Source organism: Dermacentor andersoni, chromosome 5, assembly GCF_023375885.2.
Source record: "Dermacentor andersoni chromosome 5, qqDerAnde1_hic_scaffold, whole genome shotgun sequence".
Lineage (NCBI taxonomy): Eukaryota > Metazoa > Arthropoda > Arachnida > Ixodida > Ixodidae > Dermacentor > Dermacentor andersoni.
In genome coordinates, this window is record NC_092818.1 from 130514914 (window position 1) to 130531110 (window position 16197).

A 16197-nucleotide genomic window follows, 5' to 3' on the forward strand; every position below is an offset into this window, starting at 1 on the left:
TTGTTTTCGTTCTCGACTTCACGTTTTATTACATCTGCTCCATATATGCCCGTGTGACGGGAAGTCCATTTCCTAGTAAGTTTGCACCGTTTCCATAATTACAAGACATTCACGTGTCATTAAGTCCTACGTGGTGCTTATGGGACCGTTGTATACGCAATAACGAGCTGAAATAAAGCAGTGCAGCGCTTTTAATTCAGACGTACACTTAGTTTGGTCTACTGTTAAAATGTGTGGCTCTACACTAAGTGATTTATTTTGATGAAATGGGAAATGTTGGCAACCCTTGTGTGTCTCTCAGTTTGCTGGTACTCGAGCTACGGGCGCCGGCTAAAACTATACGTGAACATTCTACAAAGAGGTAGAAAGATTCCGGCACCGCCAAACAGAAGTCGTCTGCTGCAAAGCCAGGCGCTTCCACGATTGCCAAAGGGGGAAATTTGCGCTTCGTTTACAGCTACTGCGTTGGCCTTAACAGTAGACGACGACGACGACAACGACGACGACACTGTACACTTGGAATACCCCCCCCCCCCCCCACCGACTTGAGAGAGACATCTGTTTCTTGGCCAATCCCCCATCGTGGGTAGGAGCCACACGTGTGACAGGCTACAACAACAACAACAACAACAACAACAACAGCAACAACAACAACGACGACGACGCCGACGACGACGACATCTGCCAATTACGCAGAGGCAAGCAAACTGAGCAAAGAAACGGACTCGTTATTCACGCGATCGATTTTTTTTCTCAACTAACATGAACGAAAATCACCACTACTTGCGCCTCGAAGTAATAGAAGTCGCGTAAATTACTTCAAAAGAAGGTTATTTTTTAAAATGTGCACCATCTAAGCATACACGTTTTCCTTCCCGCCTTTCGCGCAATTCTTTCGCGCTCGTTGCCGAACGCAGTATGTCACGGGTCGGCGAGCGTCCCGTTTCTGGGGACGCCCCGAGGGCATTCTGGCTTAACCGTGCAATCCGAGACGCTGTAGATAACTATGGCTCCTTGAAGCTGCTCGGGTGTCACGCTGTCGGATGTCCTAAACTGGACCACCTTGGCGGGATCTTTGAGGAGAAAGCCGTTGTCGGAGAAGCGACCGCTCAGAGCCTGCGAGTCGAGCCACACGAAGAGCGCCACGTTGTCCGTAAGAAGCTCCACGTTATAAGTGTAGACACTTGGCTCCAGGTAGGAAGAAAATGGTCCCGTTACGGACGACACCTGAAGAAGAAGCGTATACAGAAGAGAGGGTGTGCTTGTGCAAATGAGGAGCTGCGACAAAATAAGTAAAATAATGGAAAGAAGATAATTTATACACTGGCTGTAGCAGTTAGACCAACTGTTGGTCTATCACTCCGACAAAGAAAAGTGAATCTCACGCGCCAAAATCACGATATCATTATGAGGCACGCCGCAAGAGGGGACTCCGGAATAATTTCAACCAACTAGGAATTTTTACACGCGCACTCTGCACGGCGTCCCCTTCGACTACGCAGAATACTGAGCGAGTTGGTATGCGTTCATTTTTGGTCCCGCAAGATAAACACACTGGTACGCAGAAGAAGGGAGATGACAAATGTTCCGCTTCTACTGTATGGCAGTATGTTATTTCGCGCTGCCACCGTAGCGAGGGATCACTGCACCGATTGCGTACTCAACGGAGCGCAGGGCGAGGAAGTCTGGCTGAGGTTGCACCCCACCGCAATAAACCGAACGTTTCGACAGCATTGTGACATCATCTATGAAGCCGTAGCGTGACCTAGAGTCGAGACTAGTGGGTGGTGGCATAGTAGGTAGAAGTCTGGGGGCTAATGCGATAGTTGGTAGTGGGTACTGGGCTCCCATCTGCTTGGAAAGACGGGGGCCAGCAGGAGCAAATCGGAGGGAAGCAGCCGGGAAAGCGTCGCTTCTTTAATCGCTTTCTGGTGTCAATGGCTCCTCTCTCTCCAGATGCAGAATCGATGGATTCCATCGCTCAGTGGCTTTGTCACTGCGCTGGTGAGCACTTGGTGGAGGGTGCAAGTCCCGATTGAGAAAGCCACACTTTGAATAGAGCGACATGCAATGAATGGAATGGAACTCTCCTCTACGGACAATCCAGATGCTGCTCTTGGACGTGAAAACCGATCAAACAAACAAAAGCCTAGAAGCAACAACACCCATTTACTATTACCAAATCTCGAATCTGCTCTGCTTAGTGCGTGCACATTCACTGTGACACCGTTTATCTTGGAATTAGCTATTGCACAGCGGAGACAAAGACACATGCCTTGATTAATATCACGAATATCTTACAAAACATTGATAATCGCAGATTCGTTCATTACAAGCTTAAGCGTGCTGGTTGCCTCTTCTGTAGCCGCAGTAAAAAACAGCAAGAGCTATATCGTGAAATTTTAGTTTAGTGAAGTAGCATTATAGACAGGAAGAGATATTCTTTCTTGGCATTTCTTCGGTAGTTTCGCTGGCATTCTTGTTAAATAAATACATCTCCTGTCTCCCTGGACTCTTAGGCTTTGGGTGTTTTCAGTTACACGTACCCTTAAACAATACTTGGGTATTTGCTTTGCGAGGGAGACAGAGCGGGCTTGGAACAAGTCGAATAACAGCGCCAGAATGGAGGCGCAGGGGAGCACTTAAGCGTGGTGTTAAGATACCAAGTTCCCGGCACGTGGCCTGTTTCAGAAAGAGGCGCTCTGCTGCCGAAGAACACAAAAACAAGAACCGTCCAAACATAGCAGAACATTTAGTGAAGCTTTCGATTACGTATGGGTACTCTTATTCACAATAAATATGCGATAAAAACGCAGCGCGTTTCACGCTTAATGATGCAGGCCGCGAGCGTGCGCTGTCATATGTGTCCGGTTATTTTTATTTAAACATGTCCGTCATGGTGTGGCTGTGCAGCGATTACAGATGTAAGCGTGATCTTACTCTCTCCTCTGCAGCAAGCTTTTCAAACACACTTCTGTAGCCAACCTTGTGAAATGTGGTTACGGTACGTCCTACGACACCACTAGAGGTCACACACCGTATCCAGACTTCTGCTCTTGCTGCCTGATACGTTTCTTGAAGTAACCGGTCTCGTGTCCATTTTTATTCGCCTTCCACCGCTACTTGCCGCCCTCACAGATTGCTATTAAACATTTAAGTCCATCACAGAGAAGCTCCATCGATTACTATAAGTGATCCTACCGTCTAATCAGAAGGCAAATCAGTTTCATATACGCTTGTAACGGCCCCCTACTAATTAAATGCTGTAGGAAGCATTACCGTTATCGTCGCCTGTCTCAGTAGTGCGTCGCCAGGTTGGACGGGCAGCACGTAGGCCTCTGGCGCGAGCGGAGACTTGGTTGAAGGGTCTTCGAGCGTGAACCACAAGAAGCATTCGACGTTTGAGCACCAACTAGTATTCCACAGGTACTCCAATTCTATCTCGACTGCGTCCAAAGAGCTGGCAGCGGGCTGCAACGTAGACAGTAACATTGATTAGCGCTCTATTCTGCGCTATACATCATTTGAGCGTTGTCCCCTCTCGACTTAAAGGCTCGGAACTCGTATGCCGCTAAATCGATACAACCGTCTAGAAAATGTGTTAATAAGGCCGATTCACCGCAGCCCGCATTTATGATGAAAGCTTAACCCAACACAGCATCCGTTAAGCAAAAAAGTGCAAGGCGTAGCGGCGCATTCACTCGAGCGGTAAACTACACCGTACATTACTTCGTTTGTGCGTTAAGAGCCTTGCTTACCACTGTGAGCCTAAATCGCATCAAATGGGAAGGAATGAACGACGTCCACTGTTGCACAATAATTCTGAGCGAAACATCTTGCAACGGAAGAAGTCTGTCGTTGACGACGAATACGCGAAGATCACTTCCATCTATAAACGGGGACACGATCACAGGACTGAAGAACTTCTTGGCGAAGTAGTGCAGCATTTTCCAGCGACCACCGTACTCTGAAAACGTGCGAAATAAATGGCGCAGTTAGGCAACAAGGGGGGGGGGGGGGGGGGGACCACAGCGAAAGAACAACATTATGCGGATACAACCCACATGTTGAAATCGGAGAAACGAAGCTTTCGTGAGGTGGCTAAATAAATACCTTGCAACCGATTATATTCTGCACAGTGGTTTGCACCATAGTGATTATACCTGCCTGCCAGTGAAGACGGCCAGTGGCGGAGACCCTCCACCACGTGACCCACGTGACCACGCATTATACCGTCTCGTGGATCGGCCCCCCTTTGCTGTTACTCTGTATCCATGGTTGGCGCGCCGACTAAGCTGGGGCGGATCCTTGAGATGGTGCAACAGTAAACTACACGTTACTTGGCGAGAGACCAACCAAGCAGATGTGCCAGACACCGAAACATTGGAAAGCAGGCATAGAAAGCATAGAAATGTTTGCTTTAATAAAAACAAAAATCGTGTTCTTGATTGCATGCCTATATTTGTTGTGCGTACATTTAGGTACCTTTTGTTTTGTCACTGAATAATTTCGCAGAAAGCAACGCAAGCCGCCTGGACACCTATGACAGTAGTAATGATGGTAGTGTGTGTTCGGCGTGCGAGCTACTGGGCAAAAAATAAAAATAAAAAACACGGCAGCAGCATTCAACAAAGCAGCTACGGTCAGTAAAGTCAGGGAGTGTTCGCAGCAAAGAAAGCTTGGCTTCGATAAACTAAGCGTCTGTGTTATGTACCGCGGCCAACTCGGCAAGCCAACTCTCCCTGAAGACGTCCCCTTCATTTTTTTTTCTCAAAAAGTAGGCCCAGCACGTGACCCTGCGCTGGGTGGACTCGACCCAGTGCCCTTAGTACACGGCAGCTTTTAGTCAATGCGCACTTGTTCAGGTAGTTTGGCAACAACCCTGTGCAAATTTTCTAACGCACAGGCTTATTGTCCTCGTCGCAGTGTGCGAGTTGCAGCCGCCGCATGCTGCTGCCGCTCCCGCGTTGTCTTTTTGCAAGAGCGTGCGTTGAGTACGTTGCGCCGGCTCTTCTGGGGGGACATCAATTTTACCTCGTGACACTCCCTGCTAGCTTATTCCTTGCTTCATAAGGACACTCAAGCCCTGTATAGAACAGTTAACTCTTAAAAGCGACACCTCGGTGCTAATAGAGCCAGTGTAAATAACTTCTCTTAAAAACTTCTCTTTTACAGTGAGCAAGAACAAAATGGCTTATTGGACATATCAGGCCGACAAGTACGCACTATAAAAATCATCTGCACGTGTTCATGCAATAATTAAGCTGTAATTGGCCCCTCAATACGAAATGCGCGTTCTATCAATGGACCACACTGCGCATTAGTCCTAACATTATCGATTTGTTCTATAGTGTCGCCACCGCGCTTAATTTTGGCCTATTAATGTTTCACCAACTATGTCAGCAAAATTGAAACATAATATCCTAACCACGCGTATTTCTCGTCTCTTTAAAGGGGTCCTGAGCCATCCTTCGGGCTCGGTGAAAAACCATAGTGCGCGGGTAGCCTACGCCGCTGCGAACATCTCAGCCAAGTTTTGCAGTCGCGCGCGGAGCGCGAAGTCACCCTTTCTCTCAAACGCTCTCATCTCAACGGAAGCCTGCTCTTCACTCGTTCCTGGACGCTCTATTTCTTAATATACCAGGTTCCCATACGTGGCTGCTATTGGCCAATAATTCACATCAATAAAAAAAAAAAGCGTGTTTGGATCAGTATACGCTTCTTCCTACCGGCCACCGTGCATACTTATTGACGCAGTTTAATAATCAGCCTGAAGTAAGCGAAAATCTGCTTTAGAATTTCGATAATAATTACGGGCTTGTGGAAGAAGCCGATTATCGTCTGATTGCGCTCGGCCGCACGCAGCCGCCAGCGTAGGAATTGAACTTTGGCCACCCTGCTTATTGGTGTCGTAGCCGACGGGTCTCGCTAATGTCGACTAGTATTAGCTAATTTCGACTAGCCGCACTTGCGGCTTGCTGAGGACTACTTCGTTTGGCGCGTGATAGGCGCCAAAGTCGGTAGCAGTCGCGTCTACGTGAACATCCAAAGCCAAATTTGAACTGGGCGCCCCGGTGGCGTTCAGTATGCGGAGCGTTGAGGGCACGCCTCGCTCCGCCGTAGCTTCCGCAGCGCAAGGCGTCGATGAAGGATTCGAAGCACCGTGAACTGGATGTTTGATTGCCTATAATTCCACGTCCGCTGAACGCACTGAAGTATCTTTTGGGGCAAAAGTATTTACGAAGGAACCTATTTTAACTTCACGTGCATTTCTTAACTATGATAAAAGGAAGTGTTTCGTGGCCCCTTTAATGCTTCCTTTCGTTCATTTTGGATTTTCAATATCTTCGCTCATTTGCCAAGGTGATAAGACCACGCAAGAAGCACCACGCAAGAAGCATTCGATATGTGTCGGCTGTTTAAAGGCTGAAAGCGCTGAAGTAGACGAGCCAACGTCCCTTTAACACGCAAACACAATCTTGTCTCATCTACAAAGCAAAAAAATAATGTAGACCAGTGATGAAAAAATTAGTGGCGTACGCTCAGTAAAGAACCTAAAACCTCGCAAGAAGTTTACGTGTTCCGCCGTCAACGCTCTTACTACTTCTTTTGTTTTTGCGCTTCTTCCCCAGGCTTCGACTAACGCATGTTTCAAAGCTATGGGTGTGCAAATATTGAAAGCTTTCTAATATTTCAGATATCTGCCATCAAGTAATTAACTAAAGAAGTAACTGATGTAATTATAGTAATTATTCATAAGCACTTCGATTTCTCGTAGAAGTAATGGCCGCCACATCGTGTAAGTTACCTCAATGGTTAGAATTGTGCTATAAGCAGCGGACATCCTTTGTTTTTAATTTGGTGCAGCTAACAGAAACACCTGGTATAAGATTCGATATGTTTCAAATAGTATTACTGAATATTTGAACACACACGATTTTATGTTCTGTCCCATATGTTTCATATGGGTTTATTTGGGTATGTGGACATACGGACTTTTACGTACGATTCATATGTTTAATATGGGATCATTGGTTATGGGACCATACTGGTTTTATTATAGAATCCCAGATGTTTCGTTGGGGATTACTGGATATGAGAGTTAGGCGGCACATGAATTTCTTTCTATAGGTTTAGCATAACCCTCGGCGCTGCCTGATTCTCATATCCTGTGGAAGAGCGCCTACGCCTGGTTGGCGGCATTACTGACCGATGGAAGACCAGGACGGGGCCTGCCAGATATCGTTGAGCTGCCAGAAGAGAACGCCCATGGTGTGGCCGCGGCCGTCCTTGTCGAGGTAGCTGCGCCAACGTCGGAACGACTCGCAACCGGTGCGGACGCCTTCGGCTTGCACAATCTGCACACGTGCATATATGTATATATATATTATATACACGTGTCCCAGCTAACTTGGATCTGGATGTTGAAAAAAACCTATGCGTTCTTCAGAACAGAAATCGCGTGTATGTCGTTAGCGTTTATCGAAATTTACAGCCCCACTTCTTGGTCGTCTTCTTTAAGTACTTAGCCGAGATAAGTTAATTAACTTTTGAAATATAGCTTGAAACGTTCAGGCGGCAATAGGAAAGTTGTCGAGCTCCACAAACGTTGCCCAACCCAGGTACTTCCAACGAGATAGACTAAGCGTGGCCGTTTTTATTTTTTTATTCAGGAAAAACGAAAGCACGCGGAGTTTAAGAAGTACCACGTGACAGCGCGCTCTGTGCGCCTGAGTGCGCCACGATTACAGCGCTCTCATGAGTGATTTGTAAAAAAACATCGCTCGCTTCGCGCCTTTTGTGCTTCCCACGACAGAGCTTCGCGTTGTGTTTGGTTCCGAGATAAACGCCGGTGGGTTCGGGCGGCAGCTGAAATACAGCGTGGCTCCCGTTTCTGCGGCGATAATTGCATTCTCAGGCCAGCAGAATGCATGCGGAGGAAAAATTATATGCTCATGAGTTCAAATTTGGGAGCAAGACCCCAACCAGCAAACACGCATTATAACAAGCTTGATAACGTCGTGTGAATTACGCTGGTTGTCACAAAAGAAAAAAATTGTAAATTGACACGGAAGGTTGCTCTTTAGCTTCCTCTCCATTTCTTGTCGGCAGAGAATTTGTAATTTCATATTACTTACGTACCTCTTCCACGTCGTACAAAAGTTTCACACAGATAGCTCTTTTCGTGGATAACGGTTGCAGAGATTTATTCGCTGTGATGTCTGTCTAAAGAATGTGTTCAAACAAGTCGCCCTCTGCCATAATGCAGTTTTGGCACCTTTTCAGCACGTCCGATGTAGCTTTTATGATGACGCAAGGTGGTATCTCGCCGCAGGCCTCAGCAATCTCTGCCTTTAGCGCTTCTGGTGTAGTTGTAGGTTTGCGGTACACTGGGTCTTTCACGTGTCCCCACAAGAAGAAGTCAAGAGGTGTCAAGTCCGGTAACCTTGCAGGCCATGCCACTGGTCCATGCCGCCCGACCCACTGACACTGACGCTTGAAGGCTTCGTCAAGCCAGGCTCGGGCAAGACTGCTGCTGTGAGCTGGTGCACCGTCATGCTGGTACCAAGTTCGCTTTAAAAACGCAAGAGGAAGATCGCAGCGAAAATCTTCGACTGGGCCTTCCAAGATGTCGGTCACGTACCGCTGAGCAGTGAGCATGTGATCACAAAATATGGGGCCAATTATCCTTCCGTCAAATATACCGCACCACACACTGAATGACCATTGTTACTAGTGTCTGGTCTGCGCCACCCAATGCGGGTTCGTATCGCTCCAGTATAATGCGCATTATGGATGTTGAGAATTTCTGTAGGAGGTTGCCTCATCTGTCCAGAGCACTTTGTCAACAAAATCCGGTATTTCGTCACTGTTCACAAGGATCCAATTTGAGAAATCAAGCCGCCATTGAGTCTCTTTCTTGCAGCTTTTGACGCAGTTGGAGGTGATACGGATACATTTCAGCCTTCCTAAGAACTCTTGACACTGAAGGCTTTGAAATGCCGACCTCCCCGCTCGCATCACGCACGCTGGAATGAGGGTTTGCAGTCATGAAAGCCAAAATGTCTCCTTCAGCCTCTTCACTGAGGGTGTCCTTTCTGTGCCGCGTCTTCTGGAAGCTACCTGTTTCTGTCAGCTTCAAGCAACTCCTCATAATTGTGTTCGCGCTATGTCTTCCCCTACATTGCCAATTTCGGTATGCATGGCAGCTTTCCTCTCGTCGCACCGTGCCGCTCCCAAGGCTAAAACCATGTTCGCCTTCTGCTCGCTTAAGTACGACGTGCTTTAGGCGCTGCAAACAAATTCTTCGAAACGGTTGCGTGGCATGACAGTAATAGACAGTCGCGCTCACATACATCTAGCCGCTGGCACAGCTTGGAAGAGGCGTTGTAACAAATGATGCTCTCTATCGCACAGGTTCCAGATGTACGATGCATGTTTTGTGTGTATTTTTTCTATTCCGCATCGATTTGAACGCTGGAGCTCTCCTCGTCATATTGGAATAAACGGCTGATGACGGCGCGTTCTTCGGCGACAGGCGCTGGCGGCTGCTGACGAAGCGCTTTTTCGGAGCGCCGTCGCCAGCCGCTGCCGGTAATGTCAGAGCCGAGCAAAGGTTGAAGCCCTTTCTCGTAAGCGAAGGGAAGGCGCGACGCTGGTGATGTTTTTACAAATCACTCATGAGAGCGCTGTAATCGCGGCGCATTCGGGCGGACAGAGCGCGTTGTCACGTGATATTTTTTAAACTCAGCGGGCTTTCGTTTTTCCCGAATAAAAACGGCCACGCTGAGTCTATCTCGTTGGAAGTACCTGGGTTGGGCAATGTTTGTGGAGCTCGACAACTTTCCTATTGCCGCCTGAACGTTTCAAGCTATATTTAAAAAGTTAATTAATTTATCTCGGCTAAGTACTCAAAAAAAGACGAGCAAAATATGGTACCGCAAGTTTAGATAAACGCTAACAGCATACATGCGATTTCTGTTCTGATATTTCTGTTCTTATATATATATATATATATATATATATATATATATATATATATATATATATATATATATATAAGAAGAGAACAGGTCAAGGATGACATTCAGTAAGCAACGAAGACGACATTGCGAATCGTTTTCATAGAACGTGGATACGAAAGCTTACGGAGGTTATCGTTGAGAAAGTCTGACAGAAAAGTGACAGCGAATGTTGCACATGCTTACCTTAAGTGCGTGTGTTGTGGAACATGCTGGAAACAATAGCTTAAGCTTGACTACTGGTTTAGCAGTTGAAACAATAAATCAGGTTCACTACTGCTTATTTTGAAGCAAAATACTTGTCCCTGGATTAATTCTCGCTCTAAACGGCAACATATCAATGTGCCTCCGGATGACAATTTACCCTAACGGTCATAGACACTGTCACGTGAATGCACTGATTTGCTTGTTCTTGGTTACATTTCATTTATTTTTCGAAGTTCTCATGCGACAAATTGCACCTGTTTCCGTTGGTACTGTTTGTAGTAATCCTCGATGAGCAGATAAAGAATATGACAAAGAGGAGAACGAAGACATGGAGGACTGCAATCGCAGTTGATGAGCAGGATTAAGGTATTGAAGGCTTTTGCCGTGTGTTAGAACATTCTACTGCTGGTGGCATCCAGTGCGAATGCTTAAAGTATTTATTTATACATCGACATTTTCTAAGTCTACTTCTAGGTACCCTTGAAAACTATCACCAGTTCTCAGCAGAAGTCTCCTAACACTTAAACTAGCAGGAACTTGCAGGAAGTAAAACAATTATTCTTTTCAAAGCAATATCTCATAACTATACTTTAGCTGTCGCAAATAATAGAAAGTCATTCCTGCTGAGGAGGGCTTTTCTGCTCGTTGCTTCTCGGTATTTAAATTACCAATATCTGTCTAGTAAACTGCTTCACAAGCTTCTAGTGATTTCAGCCATATAGGAATGCATGAAAACACTTACTTGGCTCAAATATGACACCATGATGTATCCCTCTTCTGTGCCGTTCATACTTAAATCGCGTATGAATATGTCAAAATGGATCTGAAGCGCTAGAATTAATTCTTCATAACCTGTAGAACAGCAGAAACGCAACAGGACGTTGTAAACGCTTTACTTTTCCACACACCTAGAAATAATGAATGAATGAATGAATGAATGAATGAATGAATGAATGAATGAATGAATGAATGGGTGCATGTATGTATGTATGTATGTATGTATGTATGTATGTATGTATGTATGTATGTATGTATGTATGTATGTATGTATGTATGTATGTATGTATGTATGTATGTATGTATGTATGTTATGAGCGTTTCCTTTGGAACGGAGTGGTGGGTTGCGCCACCAAGCTCTTGTTATTTTATTGGCTAATGTCCTACCTATGTTAGAAACGAAAAGGAAAAAAACACGATGAATTCTTGTAACAAAAGTTTCTCAACCCCTATTGCGAACTTTGTTTTTGTACGCCTCCATTGTTTGTCGTTTCCCTACTTTTCTTCCACCAATCGTTCGATCGCCTGTTACTAATCTCTATTGCGGACATGTTAACTTTCCCCCTGCTCTCACTGAACCCAAGGGCTTCAAGGAGGCCAGTGATTCCTAAATCGACCGCTGGGCAGATATTTCCACATTCTAATCAAACATGCTCCATCATTTCTCTAGCTTTACGGCCAGCAAGCACATGCTTCATCTTCCTTCTTATATCTCGCTTTATAGATGCGTGTTCTAAGGCATCCTGATCTCGCTTCGAAAAGTAATGAGCTTCCCTTTGAGCTATCATAAATGGTTTCTTTCCTGATTTCGCATTTTCTTATTAAGAAGCTTCTCATGGCAGGTTTCTTTTCCATTGCCGCCGCCCATGAGATTATCTCAGCCTCCCTGATCTTCCGCTTGACCTTCTTTGTTGCTGTGTTGCCCACCCTACAGGCCGCATACTTGCTGGTAAGCTTCCTAGTTCTTTTCCTCCACCGTGAATCAATGTTTTTCCTGTACAGATACCTCAACACTCTCCCAGGTCATATACTTTCTTCCATATTCCTCAGTCGTTCTTCATACTCAATTTTACTTCGAGCTTCCCTCACTTCAAAACCAGGCCAGCCCTTATCACCCTGCACAGCTTCACTTGTAGTCTTCCCGTGAGCGCCCAATGCGCGGCGTCCCGCTGACCTTTGGTCGCCATCGAGTCCTGATTATACCCCTGATTTCAAGCAAACAACCTCATTTCCAAATGTAAGTCCTGGAACCCTTACACCTTTCCACATACCCCGGGGCACCTCATACCCATTGTATCTCCATAGCGCTCTATGTTTTATTATGGCCGCATTTCTCTTCCCCCTTTACTCTTATTGTGTTTTTCTTGTGTTTCCATATATTTATTGTCTTCGTTTACCCATATACAAAGGTATTTATATTCTTTTATGCAAGGTATTTCTTGACCCTGTATTGCCGCTCTCTGTTCACTGTTTTCACTGAATACCATAACACCTGATTTTCTAACGATAAATTTCAAACCTAAATTCTCGCTTTCCTGTCCACTGATATTAGCCAGACGTTGCAAATCAATTTGGTTTTTTAGCTAGTAACATAATGTCGTCCGCATAAAATAAACCTGAAAGTTTCTGCTCTACTACTGTATCCGCCAGTTTGTATTAGAGATTAAATAAGATATTACTTTCCTCTAGCGCCCTCTCCATCCTCACCACGTACATCATAAACAGCAGCGGGGATAAAGGGCACCCCTGCCTCCGTTCCTTGTTCATACCAACTTTCTCCTCGCTCCTCATCCCTTTCCATTCAACGCAAACGGTATTTCCTAGGTAAATCTCTCTCAAAAGCTGTAGACAATCGTCGCTTATAAGCCTTCCCTTTCAAGAATACCCCACAGAATGTTGCGGTATAAGTTGTCATAGGCTCCCGTAATGTCTAAAAAGGCCACATATAACGGTCTCCTTTCTGCTCTTGATCTTTTAATACACTGAGTAATAACAAATGAGTTATAACCCAAACGCCCACCTATTCTGAAGCCATTCTGAAGTTCTCCCAAAACGCCATTATTCTCTGCCCATGTTGCTACGCAGTGGCGCCATCTATGGGCAGTCGGAATGCTGACGCACCGAGCGCACCGTCTTGCGCTCCGTCATTTTTCGTGCTCGTGCGGTCTCTTTAGCATAACGTGGCGTCTTCTATGTGGAAAACGGTTCTGTGAGATGTGCTGAAATGGTTTAAGTCGTCATGGCGGGAGTTTCTGCTGGCGTTGAGACGGACGGAGTACGCAGCGTGATGTGTGCGCACGTGTTTGAGCCTACAGTCACACTAGGGTATCGATGGTGTATTTCTGAAAATTCCATTCACTAATGGGATCTCATTGCAGTATTCTCCGTTAGTTCTAAGCTGCGATTTAGGAGCAATGAAACATACGCGACGATTGTAACAGCGTGGGTACCGTTCTGCTACGATAGAAATTGTGCTGTTATACTCTGACAAGCGTTCAAAGTGTTAGCTCCAGATTACATTGGGTGACTACTTCATTCGGGTTCGGTAGACGAAGTTTCCACCCATGAATGGAATGAAATAGTTTTAGTTAGTAATAACAGCATATCTTACAGTGTGAATTATACTTGTCCAGGAAAGCGACCTTTTACGAACTACGCGAGCGTCCTAAGCAGTGGTAAATGCTGGATTACAGATATCTTTGTTCTATATAGCGCATTGTCCAAACATGTGGCATCAACGTTTATAGATCTATAAACGATGTGCGGCGTGACCTATGCGAGGTCGTATTGCGGCGATAGTCCCTTTTCTCCCTCCCTCCCTCCCTCCCCCTATATCTCTCTCTCTCTCTCTCTCTCTCTCTTTTCAGGAATATGATAACCGATGTTTTTTTTTTTTTTTCGGTTGTGTTCGTCCCGTTCTCTACAACGCACTCACCCGTATTATGGAAATTTTGCCCTCAAAAAGCCATCGCATTCTTTTTATGCAATCCCTCTCGGATATTACGGCTTTACAGCGCAAAAAAAGGCAATGCCGAAGCAGATATATAGCTTATATATGTACACTCTAAGAAGAGATTACACCCTTTGGCGTGTCCCTTCTGCCACACAACGATAATCGTCATCTGCCTTGATGCGTTTCCTTTCGTTATCGCTGCGAGCCCGGAACTTTCCGGTAACGAACGGCACGCGCGTTATCAGCATAGAACAGTTTACACCCTTTGGAGTGCCCCTTCTGATAACGCGCGTGCCGTTCGTTACCGGAAAGTTCCGGGCTCGCAGCGATAACGAAAGGAAACGCATCAAGGCAGATGACGATTATCGTTGTGTGGCAGAAGGGGCACGCCAAAGGGTGTAATCTCTTCTTAGAGTGTACCATGCTGGTTCCCCAACCGCAGTGATCGCTATATTGAGCAGCGCCATCGGCTTCATGCAGAAGGCTAGCGCAGACATATAGTGATTTCAAGACTATTAGACTTGAAATGCGTGAGAACGATATCGGTGTATCACAAATATTTGATAGCGCCTGCCGCTTAGATGCTTCGTGGTTGCCTTAGGTTGGCCGTATACACGAGCGTGCGCTCTTATATTTTAGTCCCTACGCAAAGCGATCACATAGTGACCAGATCTACCATTTCATGCTGGCAATACAAAGATGCCGTTTCTCTTTAATTAAAACCGAAGTACCTAAAATAGTTCACAACATATGTACACACTGCGGCTGATAATACGCGTCCCAAGCTTGCGCCCCCAAGAGATATTTCCGCGTACTGTAGTTACCGATGCACCGAAAGGCTACAGATTGGTTCCCTGCGACCTTGTACGAACGGGCATTGCGTAAATTTCACAAAGTGCTAGCTAAAACGACTCGAAATCGTTCCGCAGCGCGCGGCAGCAATACTTCCGAGCAGCGCCATACCGGATCGAGCAAGCCAGAGAGGGGTAAACGCTCGCCGCGCGGCCTTTCCTCCTCGCCCGATGAAAAGGTCTATAATGTTCAAAATAGATAGCTAGTATAGATTGTGCGCACGTGACGCCTCGGACGCAGCCTCTCGCCATGATGGCTCTCCAATATGGCTTTTAGGGTGGCGTCAATGTATCAAATTCACTGCCGCGAGTAACCTGCTTCCGTGCACGGAGAAAGGAAAGCTCATAGGAGAGGTCCCTGTCCAACTGCCGTTGTTGAGAGCCGCGAGGAATGTCAACGGACGCAGATTCTCACCGTCCTGGTTCACCAACATGGCGCCTAAGATGACGTCAGGGTAAGCCATTTATAGGGCTGCAATTGGGCCCACTTGGTTGTTAATTGTTTTTGATCACGCGCTGTTACGCATAGAGACAACTTTGAAACTGCACGGAAACACACCACAGAGACAGCGAAATCACCCATCGGACATGTAATGTCTACGTATACATGTATACATATATCTTGTGGCATGATTTCAATAAGTTGTGAGAGCGCGATATTTTGTCGTCATTCTGCACCTGCGAAGTGGATAGCAGTTAGACATATACCTCCAAAGTGACGGCTGGTTTGGTGCTGTGCGTCGTATGTGTTTCCGGCTAGTTTTTAGGTTGTCACCGTGCTATACGGCGAGTAATCGAAAACAATATTTGGTCGGCCTTAACGTGCACCTAAAGCACGGTACACGAGTGATTTTTTTATTCTGTTTTTATATGAATACAGCCGCCGCATTCGGGAATCGAAACGAAATATCCTGCTAAGCAGCAGAACGAGATGAGACACTGTGGCGGGTAGTCAAAGCGACTATATTCGCCCAGGCGGTGCTCCCGCGTTCGATCCCCGGATCGGGTCAGACATTTTCAAAACTGACGCCTTTTAATGGAAAACGTTCTTTGCTTCATTGTTGGCACGTTGCGATAAGTAGGTTCCCCGTCTCGCCTCCCTCTAATAAATAAATAATAATGCGTGACCGATGCTGGAATTGAACCTCTGCCGGCGATCACGGCAGCCCGATGCTCTAATCATTAGGACATTTCTTTTTAATTATCGAACCATTAGGCCCCGATCGTATGCGTACTCCTCGCGATCCAAAGCCAGCCAGCTCTTTGAAGCCCTCTGCGCGTAAGCCAGGTGTCACTTTCTCGCCTTCTGTCCTCTCGACAGATCGCGCTTTGCGGCGCCGTGTCAGACTACACTATCTCCTGGACCGGGCCTACTTTTCCCACCGTT

At 46.2% G+C, this 16197-nt stretch overlaps 1 protein-coding gene across 1 annotated transcript in view; it reads right to left on the reverse strand.

Moving 5' to 3' along the window:
- Positions 1-890: 890 nt before the first annotated feature.
- Positions 891-16197, reverse strand: part of LOC140218568 (beta-mannosidase-like) — a 47584-nt gene continuing 32277 nt past the window's right edge. The window contains exons 14-18 of the mRNA XM_072288358.1: positions 10972-11020; positions 7211-7358; positions 3759-3967; positions 3280-3471; positions 891-1227 (exon numbers count right to left, since the gene is read on the reverse strand). Of these exons, the coding sequence (XP_072144459.1) occupies positions 922-1227; positions 3280-3471; positions 3759-3967; positions 7211-7358; positions 10972-11020 (904 nt within the window). The 3' untranslated portion in view covers positions 891-921. The remainder of the gene's footprint in view (positions 1228-3279; positions 3472-3758; positions 3968-7210; positions 7359-10971; positions 11021-16197) is intronic.